At 34.9% G+C, this 23,033-nt stretch overlaps 1 protein-coding gene across 3 annotated transcripts in view; it reads left to right on the top strand.

Annotated features, from left to right (window-relative positions):
- VPS13A (vacuolar protein sorting 13 homolog A) overlaps positions 1-23,033 on the top strand; it is a 153,277-nt gene that overhangs the window by 87,332 nt on the left and 42,912 nt on the right. For all 3 annotated transcript variants that reach the window (XM_007459890.1, XM_007459888.1, XM_007459889.1), the window contains exons 28-36: positions 3,187-3,315; positions 3,923-4,056; positions 8,869-8,998; positions 16,403-16,635; positions 20,099-20,252; positions 20,770-20,916; positions 21,113-21,194; positions 21,786-21,855; positions 22,714-22,819. In XM_007459890.1, coding sequence (XP_007459952.1) covers positions 3,187-3,315; positions 3,923-4,056; positions 8,869-8,998; positions 16,403-16,635; positions 20,099-20,252; positions 20,770-20,916; positions 21,113-21,194; positions 21,786-21,855; positions 22,714-22,819 — 1,185 coding nt within the window. The remainder of the gene's footprint in view (positions 1-3,186; positions 3,316-3,922; positions 4,057-8,868; positions 8,999-16,402; positions 16,636-20,098; positions 20,253-20,769; positions 20,917-21,112; positions 21,195-21,785; positions 21,856-22,713; positions 22,820-23,033) is intronic.

Genomic DNA, 23,033 nt, shown 5'->3' with positions numbered 1-23,033 from the left:
GTAGGGAAATCATTAAATGGATATTACTATAGTCAACTAGTAAAATACATAGTATGTTTAAAGGTGACAGGTCTAATAGGGAAAAAGGAAATAAGACAGGCTAAGAGGTGTTAAGAGTTCTAATGAGCAAGAAGTGGGCTATAATTTTACATAAGGTGGTCAAGGATAGGACTTACTGAGGTCACATTTGAGCAAACTTGGAGAAAATGTGAGAGGTACACTTGTCAAGAGTTCAGCTGAGTTGGAGCTGAGATGCCAGGTACAGGAATAGCTGATAAAGACAACAAGCTAAAATGAAAGTGACACTCAGGACTTTAATTACTTACTGCAATAGTATAAGTAAGAGGCTAAACTGAAGAAAGCACCACCTCGCCTTGTACCATTTTTCCTATGGAACAACGTTAGTTAGGGGTGAGGTGGATCAGTGAGGATAGTGTCATTGTCAGGGGAGCCCTGAACAAATAGCTCTTACTGTTTTATTGATCTGGGGGTAGCAGAAAACAAAGGGGAAGGGCTAGGAATGGAAAAGTACTGAGCACCAACTCAGAGTAGAGAAAAAGTATCCTGAAGTTCCACCTCTCTCCTTGATAAAGAGGTGTTGCAGAGGTTCCTGAGGAAGGCCTCTGCCAAAGGCCCTGGTAAAGAGGCCTCTGGACAAAGATGCCTGTAGTAGGAATGCAGATATTTGTAAGGACATGGCTAGAAGTGGGGGCTGAGTTCTTGAGAATGCAGTGCACTGGCTGTGCACCTAGTCTGGTATGGGGAGGGCAGCTTTGCCTTGTGACACCTGTCAGATAAAGGTAAAGCCTTTGTAATTACCAGTGGTCTGACCTGAAAAATTGCACATAGGTTTTTAGTCAGGAGCTGGACCCCTCAGCAGTGTGGATATCTGGGGAAAGAGCATTAAAGACAAAGGATCAGCCAGGGTAGGTGCCCTAAAATGGGAGAATATTTGGCATGGTTGAGGGATAGCAAAAGGGGCCGATATTATTGGAGAGGGAAAAGTATTTAGAAGAGAACAAGACATAACAGTGATAAAGAGTAATCATGCAGAACTTTGTGACACAAAACTTTGTGAATTACAAGGATTTTAACTTTTGCTCTGAGTGAAATGGAGAGAGCTATTGGAGGGCTCTGAACAGTGATTAAACACAGTATGCTCTCAAATATTTGTTGAATGAATATAGATTTTCTTTGGCAAATGTTTCATATGTGCTCATTAAGTCTGTGTATTCTTGGTTTGTTGGATGTAGAGCTCTCTATATATCTAGATGCCAAGATTATAACTGCAGCTTTGTTTTACTCTATATATTTTCTAGGTATATCTTTTTCCATACTTTTATTTACAGTAGTTCTATGTCTTGCCTTATATGTCAGTTGCAGATAAGATTATTGGGTCTTCTCTTTTTAAAAACCTAATCTGGGGCTTCCCTGGTGGCGCAGTGCTTGAGAGTCCGCCTGCCGATGCAGGAGACGCGGGTTCGTGCCCCGTTTCGGGAAGATCCCACATGCCGCGGAGCGGCTGGGCCCGTGAGCCATGGCCACTGAGCCTGCGCGTCCGGAGCCTGTGCTCCGCAAATGGGAGAGGCCACAACAGTGAGAGGCCCGCATAACGCAAGGAAAAAAAAAAAAAAAAAAACCTAATCTGTAGCTTCTGTCTTCCAACAGTTAGTTTATATTTACAGTAATTACAATTACAAATGCACAACTTATTTTTTATTTTACTTTTTGTTGTCAACTTCAGCTTTTCTCTTTTCTGTTTTTTTTTTTTTTTTAAACATTTATTTATTTATTTTGGCTGCGCCGGGTCTTAGTTGCGGCATGTGGGATCTTTGTTGCAGCATGTGGTCTTATAGTTGTGGGATGCAGACTTCTTAGTTGAGGCATGCATGTGGGGTCTAGTTCCCCAACTAGGGATCAAACCCAGGCCCCCTGCATTGGGAGCCCAGAGTCTTACCCACTGGACCACCAGGGAAGTCCCTCAGCTTTTCTTAAGATAAATTTCTTTTGCTAATTTAAAATCTTCACATTTTAATTTTGGCTTACAGTAGTCAACCTTAACTTAAAATGCATATTTATGATTATTAGCTGTGTTGATTTGTAAGGAAGGCTTACAAGTCAGCAAGGCTTGGGGGTTTTCAAAGAGCACATCATTTTTAGTCTTCTCAGTTCCTCCTGGGAAATATGCTTGGATTAGTATTGCCACTGTTTTGACTCCCAGATAAGTTTCCACTGGGTTGCAAGAAGCCTCAAGTGGGAATTTTCTCAGCCTTTTATAGCCTTAACCATGTCCCATGTCTGGTTCCATTAATTACTTTTTATGGTTGAATAAAACTGACTTTATCAAGCTAAGGCACTTGACTCTAACATCTAGCTTCTTCTACATTGCCCTCAGGTCACATGGTGGTGATCATGATGAGCACGTGAGCAGTCTCAGTGAATTATGTGAAGTTACCAGCCTGGTCAGAGTCGGATCACACTAAGACCTGATTTACATAATAGTTTACAGACAAGGCTGGCTCTCCATTCCTGTTCTTTTAGCTCTTTTCTTTGTTTCCAGCTCCTGTTGTCTGGTCTTCTTTCTGGGTGCCTTGACTGTCTCCTATTCTGTTAGTTTGGTTTCCAGATCACTGATGCCCGGGTTGTTTCTTAAGATTTTGAGCCTGTTTTCTACTCTGAACTTTAGACTTTAGATACTTCTCTTGGTTTTTGCTTTTGTTTTTGCTTTTTTAATCCTTATTTGAATTCCAGGACTCTGGATTTAATATATGTCCTGACTTGACATTTGTGTGTACTTTGACTACTGCTTAATTACTAAGTGATGCCCACAACCCAATTGTAACTTTTAGTAACTGAACATTCCCCTGTTTTAAACTGATCACTTGGCTCAGTTTACTTACTTTTTTTCAATCCATCTCTAGATCTGGACCACACTAACGCCTCTTCACAGCACTCTATCAATAGCTCTTCAACTTACTACCCATTACTACTTGTGTTCAAAGTGCCCCCAAGTGGCACCCCATCTTGGAAGTCAGCAGTTTATAGCTAAGCAGTCCAGTAACCAGAGCAGTGTTGAAAGAGGTTTAAGACTATTTTAAGTCTACTCTGATGGGTTTATTAAAACGATAAAGGTCTTTATGGTGAAATCAGTTTTACTTAAATAAATATATGTAATATATGTTTTAGTGTATCCCCTTTTGGCCTGAGGATGCTTCTAATAAACTTCTTATTCAAGTTGAAAGAAGTGAAGGCTCTCCGAAAAAGATACATTTTAACAAGCAAGAAAGTTGTATTTTATTGCATCTGGATAATGAGGTAAGTGATTCTTTTGTGTGTGTGGTTAGAGAAGCTAATATATACTTACTAATTTTTTTTTATTAAATGATTTTTGTTTGTTTCACCAAAAATGAACAAACATTTCTCTTTGCAAAGGGAAAAAGTTCTAAAAGGAAGCAAGAGACATAAAACAATTTAACTGTTATATGGAAAGTTAGAGCAGGGATCCCCAACCCAGGGGCCGTGGACTGGTACTGGTCCTTGGCATGTTAGGAACCGGGCCGCACAGCAGGAGGTGAGTGGCAGGCGAGCGAGCAAAGCTTCATGTGCCGCTCCCCATGGCTCACATTACTGACTGAACCATCACTCACATTACTACTGTCTGAACATTCCCCACTCCCCGCCGCCGTTGGGGACTGCTGAGTTAAAGTGCCTAGAATACTACAATATACCACATCTTGAATTTGACCCATCAGTATATGATAGAGTCATGGTTTTCCAGAAATGCAGTATAAAATCTTGAATTACTTTCTAAATCATCAAAAAATATATTAAGTTATGAATAGTTTTTATTATTAAATGTTATTGGTTAATATTCTTTGGGAAATGATCACATTAGAGAATATTTTCTTTTCCTTTTTTCTAGCTTGGAGGTATTATAGCAGAAGTTAATTTGGCTGAGCATTCTACAGTTATTACATTTTCAGATTATCGTGATGGAGCAGCTCCATTCCTGTTAATAAATCACACCAAGAATGACATTGTTCAATATAAGCAAAGGTAAGAAGATTATTACAAATACAGTATCCCCTGATTTTAGCAGAGTCTAGCTGATGAGACATTGACTTTATGATAATTTCCTACGAGTATAAACACCGTTAATGGCATTATGGCCATGTAAAACAATGTCCTCATTAAAAAAAAAAGTATACTGAAGTATGTAGGGTTAAAACTGACTTGAGATCTATAATTTACTTTTTAAAAAATTCCAACATAATTGACATATAACATATGAGTTTCAGGTGTCCAACATAATGATTCAATATTTGTATATATTGTAAAATCATCACCACTATAAGTCTAGTTAATATCCATCACCAAACACAGTTAAGATTTTTTTTTCTTGTGATGAGAACTTTTAAGATTTACTCTCTTAGCAACTTTCACACATACAATAGAGTATTATTAACTATAGTCACCATGCTGTACCTCGCATCCCCATGATTTATACATTTTATAACTGGAAGTTTGTGCCTTTTGACCACCTTCACTCATTTCATCCACCCCAACCCTGCCTCTAGCAACTGCCAATTTGTTCTCTGTATCTGTGTGTTTGGTTTTTTTGGTTGTTTTCTTTTTTCTTTTTTTGTTTTTTTTTAGATTCCACATATAAGTGAGATGATACAGTATCTGTCTTTCTCTAACTTGTTTCACTTAGCATAATGCCATTAAGGTCCATCCATGTTGTCTCAAATGGCAAGATTTCTTTATGGCTGAATAATATTTCATTTTGTATATACCACATTTTCTATATTCATTCATTCATCAATGGACAGTTAGGTTGTTTCCATGTCTTGGTGATTATAAATAATGCTGCAGTGAACATGCATATAATTTTTGAATTAGTGTTTTCATTTCCTTTGAACAGATAATCCAGCTGCTGGATCACATATTCTGTTTTCAGTTTTTTGAGAAACCTCCATACTATTTTCCATAGTGCCTGCACCAGTTTACATTCCCACCAACAATACACAAGGGTTCCCTTTTTCTCAACATCCTTGCCAACACTTATTTCTTATCTTTTTGATAATAAGCATTCTAACAGGTGTGAGGTGATGTCTTATTGTGGTTTTGATTTCCCTGATGATTAGTGATATAATTTACTTTTAAATGCTTCAAAAACAAAAACCAAAAGAACTGAAGCAAGTATGACAAAATCTTGGTCATTGTGGAATCACGTGAGGAAATTATCAGGGTTTATCATAAGAATTTTGTCTATTTTTGAAATTTTTTTTAATAAACATAATGTAAATATTGATTCTTCAGATTTTTTTCAAACAGTAGATACCTTTTTCTTGCTGAGGCATGTAGGAAAGGAGCGCTACATTTTTAAGCTTTTCTAAAGACCATATTTATGTCTTGATATTTCAAAACTACTCATTGTATCATTTATTTCAATATACTGAACCTTATCCTCTTAGTAACCTTATCCTCTTAGTACCACTACAATTTATGTAACCTTCTGTTCCTCTACTTATGGGTCCCAGGTTGTCTTGAATTTATTTTGTCTACTTTTCTTAGTTTGTTTTCATGTCACTTATCAGTGGGCTCATATTTATCAGTGCATTTATGCTTTTTTTCCACTGCTAACTGTACACTTCGAATCATTGACTAAAATAGGCATTGATTGAGTGAGAACCCGAAGCTTGAGCTAGCAAATAGCTAGAACTCCTCCTTGCCTATCAGTTCTCTCATTTGAGGAAGATGTTGAGAGAGAGTAGAGCCTGTTTTCTATGATTATCCATATTATAAAAATAATAAGTTGGTTGATTAAAACTGACAAAGGCAAACAAATGGTTTTTTCTTATTTGTCCTTCAATTCATGTACCTCAACTAGCCTTTCCCAAAGAAACTGTCACAGAATTAAGACCTCCAGAAAATGATTTGGGTGACTATTTTCTCGATTCTGTCAAGGATAGTACATAACTGGTAACATTCTAAGATACACAGGAGCTAAGTTAATTCTTTACATACTGTGGATGATGTAGGGCATTGTAGCTTAATTCTCTGACATCTGGTTGAGCCTGGCTGAGGCTGAACTAGAGACTTCTCAGTCTTTTCTTTGGCTTTGACTTTGCACTGTTCTTTATAGTACAGTTCAGATATAAAGTGTCTAGAAATTTTATCTACTGCATTGTTACAGTTGTAAAAGTAAGGGATAAGGGAGAAACTAGAATGTGGTCCTGTGTAGAAATTGTGAAACTTAAAAATTACAGTCTTAATGGAAATTTATAAAATTAATACATAGATTAAAGTGTCACATCGTGTTGTTATTTTCTTGTGAGGTTAAGACTTGTACACAAATATAGTTAACATTCTGAGGAGTCTGGTTACTTTTTATTTTCTTTGAATTTCCTGAGATAAATTTTTTTTTTTTTTTCTTTTTGTGGTACGCGGACCTCACTGTTCTGGCCTCTCCCATTGCGGAGCACGGGCTCCGGATGTGCAGGCTCAGCGGCCATGGCTCACGGGCCCAGCCGCTCCGCGGCATGTGGGATCTTCCCAGACCGGGGCAAGAAACCATGTCCCCCGCATCGGCAGGCGGACTTTCAACCACTGCGCCACCAGGGAAGCCCTCCTGAGATAAATTTGAGATGAATTTTTTCATGAGGAATATTCTGCAGTGAATTAAATAGATTAAAATTTATATGAATTAAAGCATTTCTAAATATTTTTAAACCAAATTCATCTGATCAACATGGTTACATTTGATATTTTTTCATAGAAAAATAAGGAATATAGGGCTTTTGTTTCCTCTGCCTTCCCTACCCTTGGCTTTTTTCTTGTTGTTAATATGGTTTTTAATTGTTTCCTACATATAAAAATAACAACTGTCCATTATTTTTTAAAGTTCTGTAGGAAAACTGTGAAAAGAAAAACATAATCCCTGGAATCCCAACACTGTCAGCATTTTGATTCAGTTATTTTTTTACTATTGCTCTCTATCTGTTTATATTTCTGAATCTCTTGTTTTTAACAGCTATTGTGAGCATGTAAATTTGCTTCAAAAACACAATTTTCAATGAATGCATGATATTCCATCATTTAGATGCCCTATAATCAAATGTTCTTCTATTGTTGAGAATTTATTTCCAGTTTTATAATGTTAGAACCTGTTTGTCTTTTAATAAAAATGTTGAACCAAAAAAAAAAAGTTGCACCCATTTGTAATCCTTATAACAACTAATTTATAATTCCTTGCCATACTTTTTGGTAATATGGATTATTTTCTTCTAAGGATGATTTGGAAAATATACATTTTGTTTCTCTTGTAGATAATTACTTTTTGTGTTCTTGGAGATTTTGATGCATATTTTACTTTATTTTATTTTATTTTATTTTTTTATTTTTTTATTTTACTGCATCAGGTCTTAGTTGCAGCACACAGGCTCTTCGTCGCGGCGCGTGGGCTTTTCTCTAGTAGTGTCACACCGGCTCCAGAGTACACAGGCTCAATAGTTGTGGCACACAGGCTCTGTAGTTGTGATGCACAGGCTCTAGAGTGCGTGGGCTCAGTAGTTGCAGCGTGCGGGCTTAGATGCCCTGCAGCATGTGGGATCCTAGTTGCCCGACCAGGGATCGAACCCATGTCCCCTGCAGTGGAAGGCAGATTCTTAACCACTGGACCACCAGGGGAGTCCCGATTTTGATGCATTTTAAATTTTGAGAGTGAAACAGTTATCTGCTAATTCATCCATGAAAAATTTGGAGTAGTTTACATTTTCTTTAATTTCTCTTTCCAAATTCTCAGTTTCTTATCAATATAATTTGGGATTTTTGACCCAGATTATTATAAAATGGTTAGTTTTTCAAAAATATGTTCTTGAAGGTATTTGCGTTGATTCATAGCATATTAACAACAAGTTAATTTATTTGACTGGTTTAGTTGTTTAATATTTCTACATCCTAGTTCTTAAAATTTTATTTTTAGTCATCTCTGGCTTGGTTGGAAAAAGTAAGGGTTTGTGGATAATATGTTATGCTATTGCTTATTTGAAAATGTCTTTCTCTTGCAAATTAACAATTTGACAGAAAATTTTAAGTCATAACTTCTTGCCTCAAAATTGTGTAGCCATTGCTCCATTGTTTTCTGGCATTCAGTATTACAGAAAAGTGTAAGAACCGTCTTATTTCTTCATGGGTAACTGTGATTGTCCTAGATGTTTATAGGCAGGTTTTCCTGTATTGTCTTAAAATTTGAACATTTTACAAAGCTCTGTCTAGGATGATATTCTGTTTCCATTAATTTAGTCTGATACCCAATGAAGTCTAATCTGCAGAGTCAGCTTCTTCAGCTCAGAAAAGTTATATTTTATTATTTCTTTGGTTTGTAGCTTCTCCATTTTCTTTTGGGGAATCGTTTTATGAGTTGACTGAGTTTCTTAGATTTGTATCCCATGTCTTATGGTTTTTAGAAATAATTGAGCTGTATTGTCTTTGCCACAGTAAAAACAATACTTTGGAAAGGGTTACCAATTAAATTCTCTTAGATTTGGTATAGATAAGATAAAGTAAGTGGAATAATTTTCTTTTATAATTAATTTGTGTTAAAACAAAAGTTGGCAAAGTAGTTTCAGAAACCTGGAGATATTTATTTCCTAACTAGGACAAATATTTCCCTTGAAATATTCTCATTATTTTCTCAGAAAACCGCTTTTTTATTGTATAAGGAAAATTTTCAGTCTACTCTTTGTCAGAACTATCACAAATCTCAATTAATGGACTCAGAATTAATGAAGTATTATTTTGGATTCTTTAAATAATCGTATACTTGCACTTACTTTAATGCATATTTTTTACTGTTTATGTCAGTTCCCTCTGTGAAATAGAAGATTCCCTCCCTCCTGGAAAAGCAATTTTTTATACGTGGGCTGATCCAGTGGGCTCTAGAAAGCTGAAGTGGAGATGTGGAGAAAGCCACGGTGAAGTAACACAAAAGGATGTATGTACTGGATTGATTATTATGGTGTTCTCAGAATTCTTTTATTTATTTATTTTTTAAGTTACTCTCTTTCAGCCTTACTAGTTTTGAGGCCTCTTTTGTGTTTCCACTTCTTAAAAACTGCAAAAGATTTTTAAAACAGTATTCAAACTTTAACTTAACCAGAAATGTTTAAAACTGGAAACAGTCTTATTTTGTCTGCCTTTTTATTTGCTTCTATTATGTTATAAAGGGTAAACAGGTATTTTCAGCATTCAATTTATAAACCAATATAAATACATTCTTTGCATTGAAAGTCATCCCAAGTCAATTTAGCTTATGTGAAGGACATTTAGGGATCTATTAATGAAAGAATTTATCTCTGGATGGCAAACTGTTATTTTTTATAATAATAAAGTTAGGTATAAGCATTCTGCAGTAACATATTAAATGACTTTCAGGAATTGTTTTATTAAAGTTTTATTGGTCTTTCAAAATTTATCTTAATTTGTTCCCTATTCCAGTGTCTTTTTTCTTGCCACTAGTTATTATTTCTCTTATTAAATGAGTAAATGAATGAGTATTGAACTTTTATTAATTTTTATGACTTTTTGTAATCTTTTGAGATGATTATATGTTATCTGGGCTTTGTCTTATTTGGTTGGTTTTTTAATATTAGACCAACCTTGTATTTTTGGAATTGACTTGCTAATGCTTTGTTTAAGACTTTTGCTTGTATTCATGAGAGAAGTTGGCCTGTAACTTTCCTGCCTTGTAATGTCCTAACCAGATTTTGATGTTAAGGTCATTCTAATACATGCTGGGAAATATCTACGATTTTCCTATTTTCTGGAAGAGCTTATGTAAGATTGGTATGATTTCTAGAATGTTTGGAATATTTGCTAGAGTTCACCAGTGAAGCCAAGCCATCTTAACCTGCAGTAGTCTTTGTAGGAAGGTTTTAAATTATGAATGCTATTTTATTATTAAATATAGGGCAATTCAGCTTTCTATTTCTACTTGTGTCATTTTGGTAAGAGGTTTTCTAAGAATGCTTTTATTTCATCTCTGTTTTCTAATATATTGATATAAATGTTTTCATAATATACACCTTTTTATCTTTTGTTTGTTTTTGTTTTTGCGGTACGCGGGCCTCTCACTGCTGTGGCCTCTCCCCTTGCGGAGCACAAGCTCCGGACGCGCAGGCCCAGCAGCCATGGCTCACGGGCCCAGCCGCTCCGCGGCATGTGGGATCCTCCCGGACCGGGGCACGAACCCGCGTCCCCTGCATCGGCAGGCGGGCTCCCAACCACTGCGCCACCAGGGAAGCCCACACCTTTTTATCTTTTAATATTTAGGGGGATGATTCTCTTTTTCATTCCTAGCATAGACTATTTGTACCTTCATTCCTTTTTTTCTGATAAGTTTTGCTGAGATTTTATTAGTTTAATTAGTTTCAGTTTAGTTTTGTCTGTCAGAAAACCATCAATTTGCTCTTTTGATGATCTCTTTTATACATTTGTTATCATTTTCACCTATTTCTGCTCTAACCTATATTCTTTCGCCTTTCTTCTGTTTTAATTTGATAAGTTTCTTCTAAACTCTTGAAATAGATATTGTATTAGTCTGCTCAGGGTGCCATAACAAAATACCTTAGACTGGATGGCTTAAACAATGGAAATTTATTTCTAATGGTTCTGGAGGCTAGAAGCTTGAGATCAGAGAGCCAGCATGGTCAGGTTCTGGTGAATCTGGTGAGGCCTCTTCGTGGCTTGCAGATGACTGCCTTCTTGCTGTGTCCTTGCATGGCAAAGAGAGAGTGAGCGAGCCCTCTGTTATCTCTTATAAGGAAACTAATACTGTTGGATCAGAACCCTATTTACACCTTCCCCCTACCCCAGGATGTCATTTAACCTTAATAACCTCCATAAAGGCCCTATGTCCTAACACAGTCACATTGGAAGTTGAGACGTTAGCATGTGAATTGGGGGAGGGGGCAAATGAGTTCATAGCAGATACCTAGATCATTGTTTGTTAGACTTTCTTCACTTCTTATTTCAAGTCACTTAAAGTCACGAACTTCCTACCAAAAACAGTATTAATTTTATCTCACAAATTTTCCTGTGTTGTATATTACTTATTTTTTAGTTAAAAATATTTTCTAAATTTCATTGTGACTTATTTTTATATTTTGGCTTCATGGTTACTTAGGTTATCACTTTTCAGAAGTATTTTCTAGTTTTGTTTGTTTATTTCTAACTTAATCCCACTGTGACTAGAGAACATACTCTGATTCAATTTTTTGGAATTTATTGAAATTGACTTTGTAGGCCAGCATGTGGTCAGTTTTTGTAAATATTTTATGTGTATTTTTAAAAAATATGTATTCTGTAGTTGTTGGTTACAGTATTCTATGTGTTACCAGGTCCAAGCTCGCTCTGCTCACCACATGACAGGCCAGTAAATTAGGAGGTGTTTATAAATTTATTTATTTATTTATTTATTTATGGCTGTGTTGGGTCTTCGTTTCTGTGCGGGGACTTTCTCTAGTTGCGGTGAGCGGGGGCCACTCTTCATTGTGGTGCGCGGGCCTCTCACTGTCGCGGCCTCTCTTGTTGCGGAGCACAGGCTCTAGACGCGCAGGCTCAGTAGCTGTAGCGCACGGGCTTAGTTGCTCCGCGGCATGTGGGATCTTCCCAGACCAGGGCTCGAACCCGTGTCGCCTGCATTGGCAGGCAGATTCTCAACCACTGCACCACCAGGGAAGCCCTGGGAGGTGTTTAGGCAAGGAATAACGACTTTATTCAGAAAGCCAGCAGACTGAGAAGATGGCGGACTAGTGGCCCAAAAAACCATCTTGTTGGGATCTGGATGCCAGTTTCTTTTATAGAACAGAGAGGGGAAGGAGGTTAGGAACTAAAATAAAAAGCCCATTTATCTTGCAAAACATCTCCTCACAGTGGCCTGCATTGGGGAGGGAATGTGTTAGTTTCTTCTTTTCTGCAGCCATTCACAGGTGGGCAGGGTCAGATTGTCTCCCTGTGAGCTGAACAAAGGTACTTTAGTTTAAGGTTCAGGCAGAGAGGCAGGGTTCCCTGAGGCAGGCCATTATGTATGATTATAATAACGAAAGCAACAAAAAGCAAAGGTTAAAGTCAAAGAAAGAGATCCAACATGGAGTCAAAATTGGCTGTTCCCTGTTACATATGTATGTTGATTGATTCAAGTTTTGTTGAATTTAAATCTATCTCATTAAAATTTTTGTTTGCTTGTTCTGTTACTTGGAGAGTGGTGTTTAAAATCATGGATTTACGCATTCCTTTTTTGGTTTTGTTAATTTGGGCTCTTATATTTTGAAACTATGTGATTAGGTAGATACAAATTTAGAATTGTTATGTCTTTTTGTTAAATTGATTCTTTTATCAGTATGTAATATTACAGTGCCCACCACAGTATCTTTTTAGGCTTAAACATTCAGACTTACAAAACTATCATAGGCCACAGTTTACAACTGCCTGCTTGGGTGGATACAGGCCAGGAAACACAGCATACCAGCAGGCAGCATCAGACAAGTTTAGGAGGTATTCTCTTTGGTCACTTCAAACAACAGCTTTGATGTGAGGGAAAACAAAGCTCACTGGGTGTGTTATGAGCCCCCTTGACCTAGAAGCCCTACCCCACAGTAGCAGATATCTCTTATAACAACCCATGAGCATAGCTTGTAGGTTTTCTGCAAGGGACACAAAAAGATCATCACATTAACAGAAGCCTAAAGCTTTAGCTTCCTACTATATTACAGCATTCATTCTTGACTTATTAAAACCTGCTGTAAATGAGTACTTGTACCACTTTCCCAGTAATGTAAGGAATTTAGAACTCTTTAACTCCATTTACTCCTTCCGTCTTATGTAATATTGTTGTGTGATTTATTTCTAAATAGGTTAACTCCCATAAGAAGTATTATTACTGCTTTCTACAATTAGTATTCCATTTAAATTAACCCACATATTTCTCCTTTTGCCACTTTTCATTTCTGCCTGCATCTCCATACTTCTGTTTGGGTTCATTTTTCTTCTCTTTACTATTTTTTTAGTGTGAGTTGTTGACTAAAAAATTATTCACAACCTAAAAGTTGAGAGTTATGTTTTATTGGGTGGGAACTTTTAGGACTTCAAGCCCTGGAGGCAGCATCTCGAGTAACCCTGAGAGAACAGCTCCGAGGAGGCAATGGGGGAAGCCAGGTTATATAGAAGTTTTACAACAAAGGGCAGGTAGTCAGGAACATCAAAAGATTATTGTTAATTAAAGAAAACCAGATATCCCAAGTTAAGGAACTTAGCACTTTTCTGTGTATAGGAAGATGCAAGAGTCTGGGCTCACTGAAATCATTCCTTTAATATGCACCTCAGCTATCTCAGGCCAGTATCCTGAGTTTTCACATCCTGAGTTTCCTCAGGGCTCACCATGGGGAGTGGCTGCAGTCTGATGGCTGCTAGATGGCAGGTATTCTTCGTGAGTTTCCTCAGGGCTCACCAGCTCACCATAGGCTGTGGCTGCAATAGCTGATGACTGTAACATCCTTGTTTACTGATATGGCAGCCAGTATTCCATTTATCAGAGTCTACAGCTGATTAGTTTTCTATCAGTTTCATTCTGGACATGTCTTTATTTTGCCCTGTTTTTAGTGGAGTATTTCTGCTGGATATCAAATTTCAGGGTTGGCACCTCTTTTTTTCTCTTTATCTTTGGAATTCACCATTACATAAATGTTAGACTTTTCATCATGTCTCATGACTTTTATGTGTTGTTCTGTATTGTTTCATCTTTTTCTCTCCTTCCTTCAGTATGGATATTTTCTTCTGACCTATTTTTCACTATACTTCTCTCACTGTATCTAATCTGCTCTTAAAATCATCCATGGAGTTCTTAATTTTAGTTATTGAAATGATGAGTTCTAAGACTTCTATTGTAGAAGTTTTTGTTCCAAAATTCTCTGTCTTGTTACATAATTTCTTGAATGTTTTGATCATAACTACTTTGAAGCCTATCTGACAATTTCAATATCTAGATTTCATATGGATATTTTAAAATTTTCTTTTTTTTCTTGTTTTTCACTCAAATCCATACTTTATGCATGTTTGTTTTTGCCTGTGTGCTGGACATAGTATATGAAAAATTTTAAAGGTAATTTGAGGCTCCATATGATGTTACCTTTCTCTTAAGAACATGTGATTTTACCTTTGTAAGGTAGCTAGTCTAGGGGGAGAGTACCTTAATGGGGATTGAAATTATTTGAACCTGGTCTTCAGTCCTTGTGAGGACTTGTGTATTTCCAGTTTACCCTGGCACCTAAAGTATCGCCCTTTGGGGACTCAACTAAAAGCCTAAGCTGTTGACCATTCTTTTTGGTATGCCCTGCACTCCAGTTTTGGTCCTTCCAAACATGAGACTCCCAATTTTAATGTTTTTCTTAAGCTCTCGGTGTTTGCTTCTACTTTTAGAACTGGCACTTGTGAACTCTGAATATAAAGTTCACTTTTATTGGCTTTCTTTCTCTCTCAGATCTTGGCCCCATTCTCACTACCTTGGTAACTTTTCTGTCTTTTCAAACACATATTTTTCCTTTTTAGATTTTGTCCAGCTTTTGCTGTTAGGAAGAGTGTTGGTCCAAGACCACCTAGTCATCAGTTGCCAGAGCAGAAACCCCTGGTATCTTTTTAAAATTAAGCTTGTTAGCATAGGGGAGTGTAATGGCATTTTGTGTGTTGATTTTTTTTATCCAGAAAATTCACTGAATTCTCTTATTAATATTGATTATTTGTTTTTTATTTTTCCATATGGACAATCATGACACTTAGAAATAATAAGAGTTTTGTTTTCTCCTTTTCAATCCTTTCATCTTTAATATCTTTTTGCCTTACTGGACTGGCTAGCATCTCTATATACTGTTTAATAAAACTGATATTAACACATGTCTTTGCCTTATTTCTGGTCTCAAGTTATATAACTTCAATATTTACCTTTAAGTGGGATCTTTGCCAAAGTATGGTGTGTGTTTGTTTGGGGGATTTGATAAGAGGTTAAAGAACTTCTCCTCTAGTCTTCGTTTGCCAAAAATTTTTATTATGCCTGGGTATTGAATTTTGTAAAATGTTTTCTCCCACATAAGTGCTATTTTATTTACATAACATTCCTTTCTTACTTCAGACACTCATCTTGGATCACTTTCCTTTTGCCAGTGTTTAATTCCTCCTCTAGAACTTCCTTGAGTGAGTCTCTGTTGATGATGATATTTATTAGTTTTCATTTGTCTTTAGGCATCTTTGTTTCCTATACTTTTCTTCACTGAAGGATATTTTTGCTGAGTAAGGAATTCTGGGTTCTGAATTGTTTTCTCTTAGCGTATTGATGGTATTTTTCCATTGTCTTTTCAGTGTTGCTCTTGTGGAGTCCAGTGTTCTTTGAATGTATTTGAGAGGGCTGCCCATAATTGGCCTAACTTTATTTTTTAAATTCATGATGATTAGATTTATTCAGGAAAAAAGACTTCATTTTATTATAAAAAATAAAAATAATCAAATATTTGACCTGTTGATTCGTACTTTTGCGTATTTATAGCATAATATTTATATCGAAATGGTAGATCAAGTTTATAAAGGTAAATCTGTAATCCAGTGTAACATATTAGAAAAACTTCAGAATTATTTGGAAATTATTTATATCTTAATGTAGTTTTAGTACTATGTATTTTATTTTAGAAAGTGTTATAAGTAACATGACTGTGGTAACAGCTCATTTTTAATTTTAGTGGATTATAACATGAATGTGTACTATATATTATAATTTCCTGTTAATCAGAGTGTTCACTTAACTAGAAATTCATTGCTGACAGTTAATTATTAGAAGTTACTTATTGAAACTGAAGACCCTGATATCAGCACAATACTTATATATAAAGGCTTCCTGCAGAATTAACCCTGTAGTAAGTATTTGTGCTTTGTAGAGCATGCAACTGAGGTGTCAGATATTCTTTATCTTATTTAGTTCAGCTCTACAAGGAAATATGAATTTCTGACTGAACAACTTTTAATGCGTAACACATTGATTAGGCTTACAATAAATCAGAGAAAATAAATTTTTGTGTTATTGATTAGCCTAGAAAGGAAGACTATTTAATTAGATTTTACTATGGTATTAAAAGAACAGTTGACCTGTCTTCCTGACTTCATAATGATTATGGCAGAAGCTGTCATCAACTGATTTTAATTATGTAAATTGCCAAATGTTATACAATTACTAATTTATTTTGTTCAACCCTGGGAACGAGGTGCCATTACTATTCTCATTTTTCAAATGTGGAATCTAGCTTTCTTGTTGGATGTGACCAAACTCTAATTTTTTATTTTTTTGATGATTTTGTTTCAGGATATGATGACACCTATAAATCTGGGGGAAAAGACCATTTATTTAGTTTCATTCTTTGAAGGCTTACAACGCATTATTTTATTCACTGAAGATCCAAGGGTATTTAAAGTGACATATGAAAGTGAGAAAGCAGAGTTAGCAGAGCAAGAAATTGTGTTGGCATTACAAGATGTTGGAATTTCTCTTGTCAACAATTATACAAAGCAAGAAGTAGCCTATATTGGCATTACAAGGTTAGATGCGTTAAAATTTGGATACATTTAAGTGATCAGTTCTTAATCATGAAGAGTGGTGATTGTAAAATCTAAAATGAGTTAGTTTAAATTTTCTGTTTTGACTCTTCATTGATAATAATCTGAGATAATGCTAATTTAAAAGTGCTTTGATGCTTTTTTTTTGCCTTTTGAGATAAAGACATACCAAAAATCAAATTTATCTCATCATGTTGTTGATTTTCCCAGCTCTCTAAAAATTAGATTTATTCAACTTATCAAAGGTATATTTTCTTTCTTTAATATGTCATAAGGAAATGTTTAACTGTTCATTACTACCTACCACAGTGCAGGGGTACACCGCAAATCTAATCTTTTTCTACGAGTTTGTTTGTTTGTTTTTGAAGTACATTTGATCTGCAATACTATGTTAGTTCCTGGTACATAACATAGTGATTCAGTATTTCTGTTCATTACAGTGATCACAATAAGTCTAGTTACCATGTGTCACCATACAAAGATTATATTATTATTGACTATATTCCCCACACTGTACATTTCACTTTCTAATCACTTTCTACTTTGACCTAGGCACTTTAAGATCTAATAAGATAATACTGTATTTACCATTTCCCACATAAGTCATCACCAGAAAACTCTTTTCTTTCCCTTTTGCACTTAATATTCCTGTTTATAAACACTTAAAATTAATTTATGTATATTACTGCCAAATTTGAGAGCGTTTCTATATTGCAGTCTGTATAACAAGGATAATGTAGTTTTAATCCTTTACTTGAGTTAAACTCTCAAATAAATATATAAATTAAAGGTATATGATACAGATTTGACTTTGTTTTTCTATGTAAATATATCTAGATATGCCCCTGACTTCTCCTTGAATGCTATCCGTGCCATTTAAAAAGTCATATTAAAGGGAATTCCCTGGCAGTCCAGTGGTTAGGACTCTGTACTTCCTCTGCAGGGGGCACGGGTTCGATCCCTGGTCAGGGAACTAAGATCCTGCATGCCACTCGGTGCGGCCAAATAAATAAATAAATAAAAAGGCATATTAAAACTATTTTCTTAGAAATTTTTTTTGTTCTCAAAAAAGTATGTTTATTACTTAAATTAAAATGTCACATAGATAACAGATTTTAAGCCTGTGAAACCTGATATGTGCTATCTCCTATGCTAAATGATGTGAATGCAAAGGGAATTAATACATGGTTTCTACCTTTCTGTTTATTAAGTGAATATAAATTTTAGAAGGAACAAACAAATAGAATAAATAAAATTAAATAACTTACATACTTCAGTAAGCAAAACAAGTGAAGTAATTTTAGAATGTGGAAAGATTTTTAAATTCTGCATTTAAGTCTTATAGCAATTTTTTAGTAAATTAGATTTGTTCCATTCACTCTCTCTCCTAGATTACTGTTTCACACTTTATCTCTTTTTAAACCTCCATTCTCTCTCAGCTCACTGCCTTGCATCTTACTTCACCGAGTAAACTGACACAATCAAAAGGGAACGTCCAAAGACCCACTCCCAATATCTCAGCTTCCTACGCACCAATATTTTTTACCTACATATTGCAGTGACACATTTCCTAGTTATCATAGATACATTGTATGTGCTCCTATTTAAACATATGTTTCTACTTTTGTACTATATTTCATTCACTCTTGCCTCTTGAGACATTGATCCAGCAATTCTCTTCTTCTTTTCTCCTCCCTCAATAATTTTTGGCTCTCTATTGAATTGTTCCAACCAGTGTAATTTCTTTCAACTAAAAAACATTCTCTTGAACCCACTTTTCCTGCTACCTACTGCACATTTCTTTGCTTTACTTTATAGCCAAACCCCTTAGAAGTGTTAATCTATTACAGAAGATATATTCACTATCTCCAATTCTTTTTTTACCCATTTTTCTTTTACCCATACCAAACAGGTTTTTGCTTTCAATATACCATGAAACTGGTCTTGGTAAGATCACCAGAGACCTAAGTATTGCCAGGTCAGGTGTACAATTACCAGTCTTTGTATTGATTATGTTTATAACATTTAACACAGATCCCTTCTTGATGCAGTGTCCTTGATGTTACATCCAGGATATCTCACCACCTTGGTTTTTCTTTCTGTTCCAACATTTCTCATTCTCACTTGTTGCTTGCTTGTCTTTTTCTCAACTGCTTAATATTGGGTACCTTGAGGCTCTCAGACCTTAGTCCTCTTCTCTGTTTCAGTTTTGATTTCAAATACCATATATATGCCAAAAACTTCTAAAAATATATCTTCAGCCAGATTTTTGTCCTGAACTCCAGACTTAACTATCCAACAGCTTACATAAAATCTTTACTCAGGTATCTAAGCGACTTCTTAAGCTTTGTAGTATGTAAAACCAAACTCCTGATCTCCTTCTACCAAAACGTGCTTTCCCACTGGAGTTAACGACAACTACATTCTTCCAGCTGCTCAGGCCAAAAACTTTGGAATCATCTTTGATTCCTCTCTTTATCTTACACCCCACATCTAATCCATCTAAAAGTAGTGTTTTGGATCTAGCTTCAAAACACACGTAGAATCTGACCACTTTGTACTGCCTCACTCTTAGACCACCGCAGGCAGAGCCATCACCGTTTTTCTCCTGGCTTACTACATTACATTCCTAACAAGTTTTCCTGTTCTAGTCTTCATCCCTTTTTTTTCTTTCTTCCCATTCCAACACATAGTACATTCTTAAACCTTAAGTCAGACTATGTGGCTGATTATCTTCTCATAATCTTTCAATGGGTCCTCATCTCAGAATAAAACTCGGAGTCTTTACAGTATCCTCAAGGCTTTACGTTATTTTGCCTCTCATTATCTGTCTTACTTCATCTTCTACTCTTAATGTGTTCCAGGCATGCCAGCCTCCTTGCTCTTCTACCTGGACGACTACAGGCATGCTCTGCTTGGAGTCTTTGCTCTAGCTTGTCTCTCTACCTGAAATGTTGTTCTTCTCTTCTGTGCTGGATAACTCCCTCATCTTCTTTAAGACTGTTGAAATCTCGCCTTCTTAATGACACCTCTGGTGGCCACTCTTTTCTGATGCTGCAACCCCTGCCACTTGCATATCCCAGTACTCCACATCTAATTTACCCTGTCTACTTTTTCTTCTTTCAAAAGCATTTTCACCTCCTAATATATTAAAAGATGCTAATTTACTATTTATTGTCTATCACTCCTCAGGTAAAAGAAAGCTCCAAAATGGCAGAAATGTTCACTGATAATCTCCCTGCCACCTAGAATAGTGCCTAAATAGGAGTTTAATAAGTACTGGTTGCATGAATTCATGTTTTTAAACTTGTAATGTGCTTGCTTACAACTAGGGATATTGCAAAAATTTACTGAAGGTTTTTCAGTAATGGTAATTCATGTAATAAACCAGATAAAATGAAAATGTTTATAAATTAGTACCATGATTTTTGCTTTCATATATAAGTTCTGATGTGGTTTGGGAGACAAAACCCAAGAAGAAGGCAAGATGGAAGCCAATGAGTGTAAAGCACACTGAGAAGTTAGAGAAAGAATTTAAGGAATATACTGAATCTTCACCATCAGAAGATAAGGTTATTGAGTTGGACACTAACATTCCGGTAATATTTTTAAGTACTGATATGAAGTTTTCATTTTTATCTGTTGTAATTAGATGAATCACAAGTTAGATTTTAAGGAGAGACTGGTTTGCTTACAAAACAATGAATCCTATTATACATACTTTATATAGAATATTTTAAAGGGATAGTTCTCTGTATCAAGATTCAGACTTTCTTAAGCCGCTAATGATCTACTCCTTGGTTAACAAGAAGGCAATAAGTTGTTTTTTTTTTATTTTTAAAACTGTTTTTTCTTTTATCGCTTTATTTTTTTCATAAATTTTAGTAAAGTTATATAAAAAGTGATAAAACCAAGTTATAAGGATTATATGAATATTTTTGTGAATTGTATGGATATGGAGTATAAAGATCTCAGTCAAAATCTCATCAAATATTTAGCCTGCTATTTAATATTATCTTTAAAGTTTTTTGATACAGATTTCTAATTTTAATCAATAAATAAAGAGAAATTCCACGTGTTTGTGTGTGTGTGTGTGTGTGTGGGCATATTTTTCAGGTTCACTTCACACCTAGTGGTACTAACATGAAAATTCTGCAGCCACATGTAATAGCTATAAGAAGAAATTACCTTCCAGCATTAAAAGTAGAATATAGCACATCTGCACATCAATCATCATTTAGAATTCAAATTTACAGAATACAGGTGAGTTTGAAAAGATAGTCAAATTATATTCTAAAGGAATATGGCAATAAATGTATTCACATAGTCTGTTTTGTCTAGTACTTAAGTTTCATTGTTGGACTAGAGTTTTTGATTCCTTGTACTTTTTAAATTTTGTTATTCCAGTCAGGTTCTATAATTAACATATTAATATACTACCTGTTTTTTGTTTTCTTAGATCCAAAACCAGATACATGGTGCTATATTTCCATTTGTGTTTTACCCCATTAAACCTCCGAAGTCGGTCACCATGGATTCAGGTTTGTTTGTATTTTTACATTGCCGTAAAAATGGTTGTATTATCTATTTGGTTTCTTCTACTATAAAAATATGAAGTGAAACCATTCTCAAGTTTAGTGTCTATAGGATCATTGAAAAATTAAACAGCTTGAAAAAAAACCAGGAAGTACTCAACTAACTTCAATAAAACTGAGTGAATACTGAAAAAAAGATTATTTAGAAATATATATATAATATTTAGAGATATTAATTTTTTTAAAAGATTACTAATTTGTAAACCCCTAATTTAGAAGCCACTAGAACCTTTGAATAAAAAGATAAGACCCTGAATCTGTTTTCACAAAGACTTCCTAATGATTCTAATGCATACTTCTGGTTTAAAATCACTAATTTAAAGGATCAGTTAACCTTAGAGTGAATACAGGTAGTTAAAAAAACAATCCGGGAGTCTGAAATTAAGGTTGTGATAGATCTTACAGATATCAGTAATTTTAATTGATACTCATGATTTAGTAAATAATTTAGTTGTCCACTGTGACGTGTATTAAATTGCAAGAAAATTCTTATCTTTTGTTTAAAGCATCATTAATCATATTTATTAATCTTTACAGCACCAAAGCCCTTTACAGATGTCAGTATTGTCATGAGATCTGCAGGACATTCACAGATATCACGTATTAAGTAAGCATCTTAGTACATTTATTGTGTGTGCATTTAATGTTTTAATTTAAATATGAGTTAATTGTACTCTTAAATAAATTTCAGATGAGTCAAAGATTTAAGTGTAAAATATTAAATTATAAAGGTCATAGGAAAAATCAATTATTTCATAATCTTGGAGAGTCAGAAAGCTCCAAATGAATTATACCTAGGTATTAACAGTAGTCATTTCTGAATTGTGTGTATTTTGTTATTTTCTTTTTTATTTGTTTTCTCTATTAAGTTGTCTATAATTACTGCATACTGTTTTAGAAACAAGAAAATAATATTTTCAATTCAGTCACCACCCAGTTCAAAAAATAGAACACTGACAGAAACATCCATCTATGTATCACTACCATATTTCTTGTTTCCTCCACCCTATCACCAAGATAAATACTATTTTTATTCCCTTTTTAAAATACTGATTTATTGTTTATGTGTACCTAAACATTATGCTTCTTACTTTGCCACAATTTTTTGTAATTGAAAAAAATTTTTTTAACTGTAAATATATTCCTGGGACTTGCTTTTTCCACTCAGATTTTTACTACAATTTATTTTGTTGTATGTAGCTAGAGTTTATTTATTATCACTAGCATGTAGTATTCTCTTGTGTGACTATATACCACAGTTTACTTACCGATTTCCTCTTTGTAGGCATTTTCATATTATGAGTTTGTTGCCATTATGAACAGTGTTGCCGTGACATTTTTTAATTCATTCACCTAAAAAGTCCTAAGTTTCAATGTTTTAATATTTATCTAATATTTTTTCCTATATAATTTTGTTAATGCAGTTAATCAATGATTTTTAAATGTTTTTCACCTTGTATTATAGGTATTTCAAAGTGTTGATCCAAGAAATGGATCTCAGGTTGGATCTTGGGTTTGTCTATGCTATATCAGAACTTATGACAGCAGCTGAAGTAACTGAAAAAACTGAGGTAAGACTTATAATAATATGATGGGAAGAATTAGGGAAAGGGGAGGACTTAAAAAAATTATACATTCTTAAATGTATTAAAATGGTTTTAAAAATTAAATTTTTTTTATTATGCTGCCGTGGCTCTACATTGGCAGATATCACATTTTCAGATTATAGAAGTTGGAAGCAAGACAAATAACCTTTTTTTTTTTTTTTTTTTTTTTTTTTGGTGA

This window comes from Lipotes vexillifer, unplaced genomic scaffold (genome assembly GCF_000442215.2).
Source record: "Lipotes vexillifer unplaced genomic scaffold, Lipotes_vexillifer_v1.1 scaffold1429, whole genome shotgun sequence".
Taxonomy (NCBI): domain Eukaryota; kingdom Metazoa; phylum Chordata; class Mammalia; order Artiodactyla; family Lipotidae; genus Lipotes; species Lipotes vexillifer.
The sequence above is the reverse complement of the archived record's forward strand: the minus strand, read 5'-3'. Positions and strand labels throughout refer to the sequence as shown.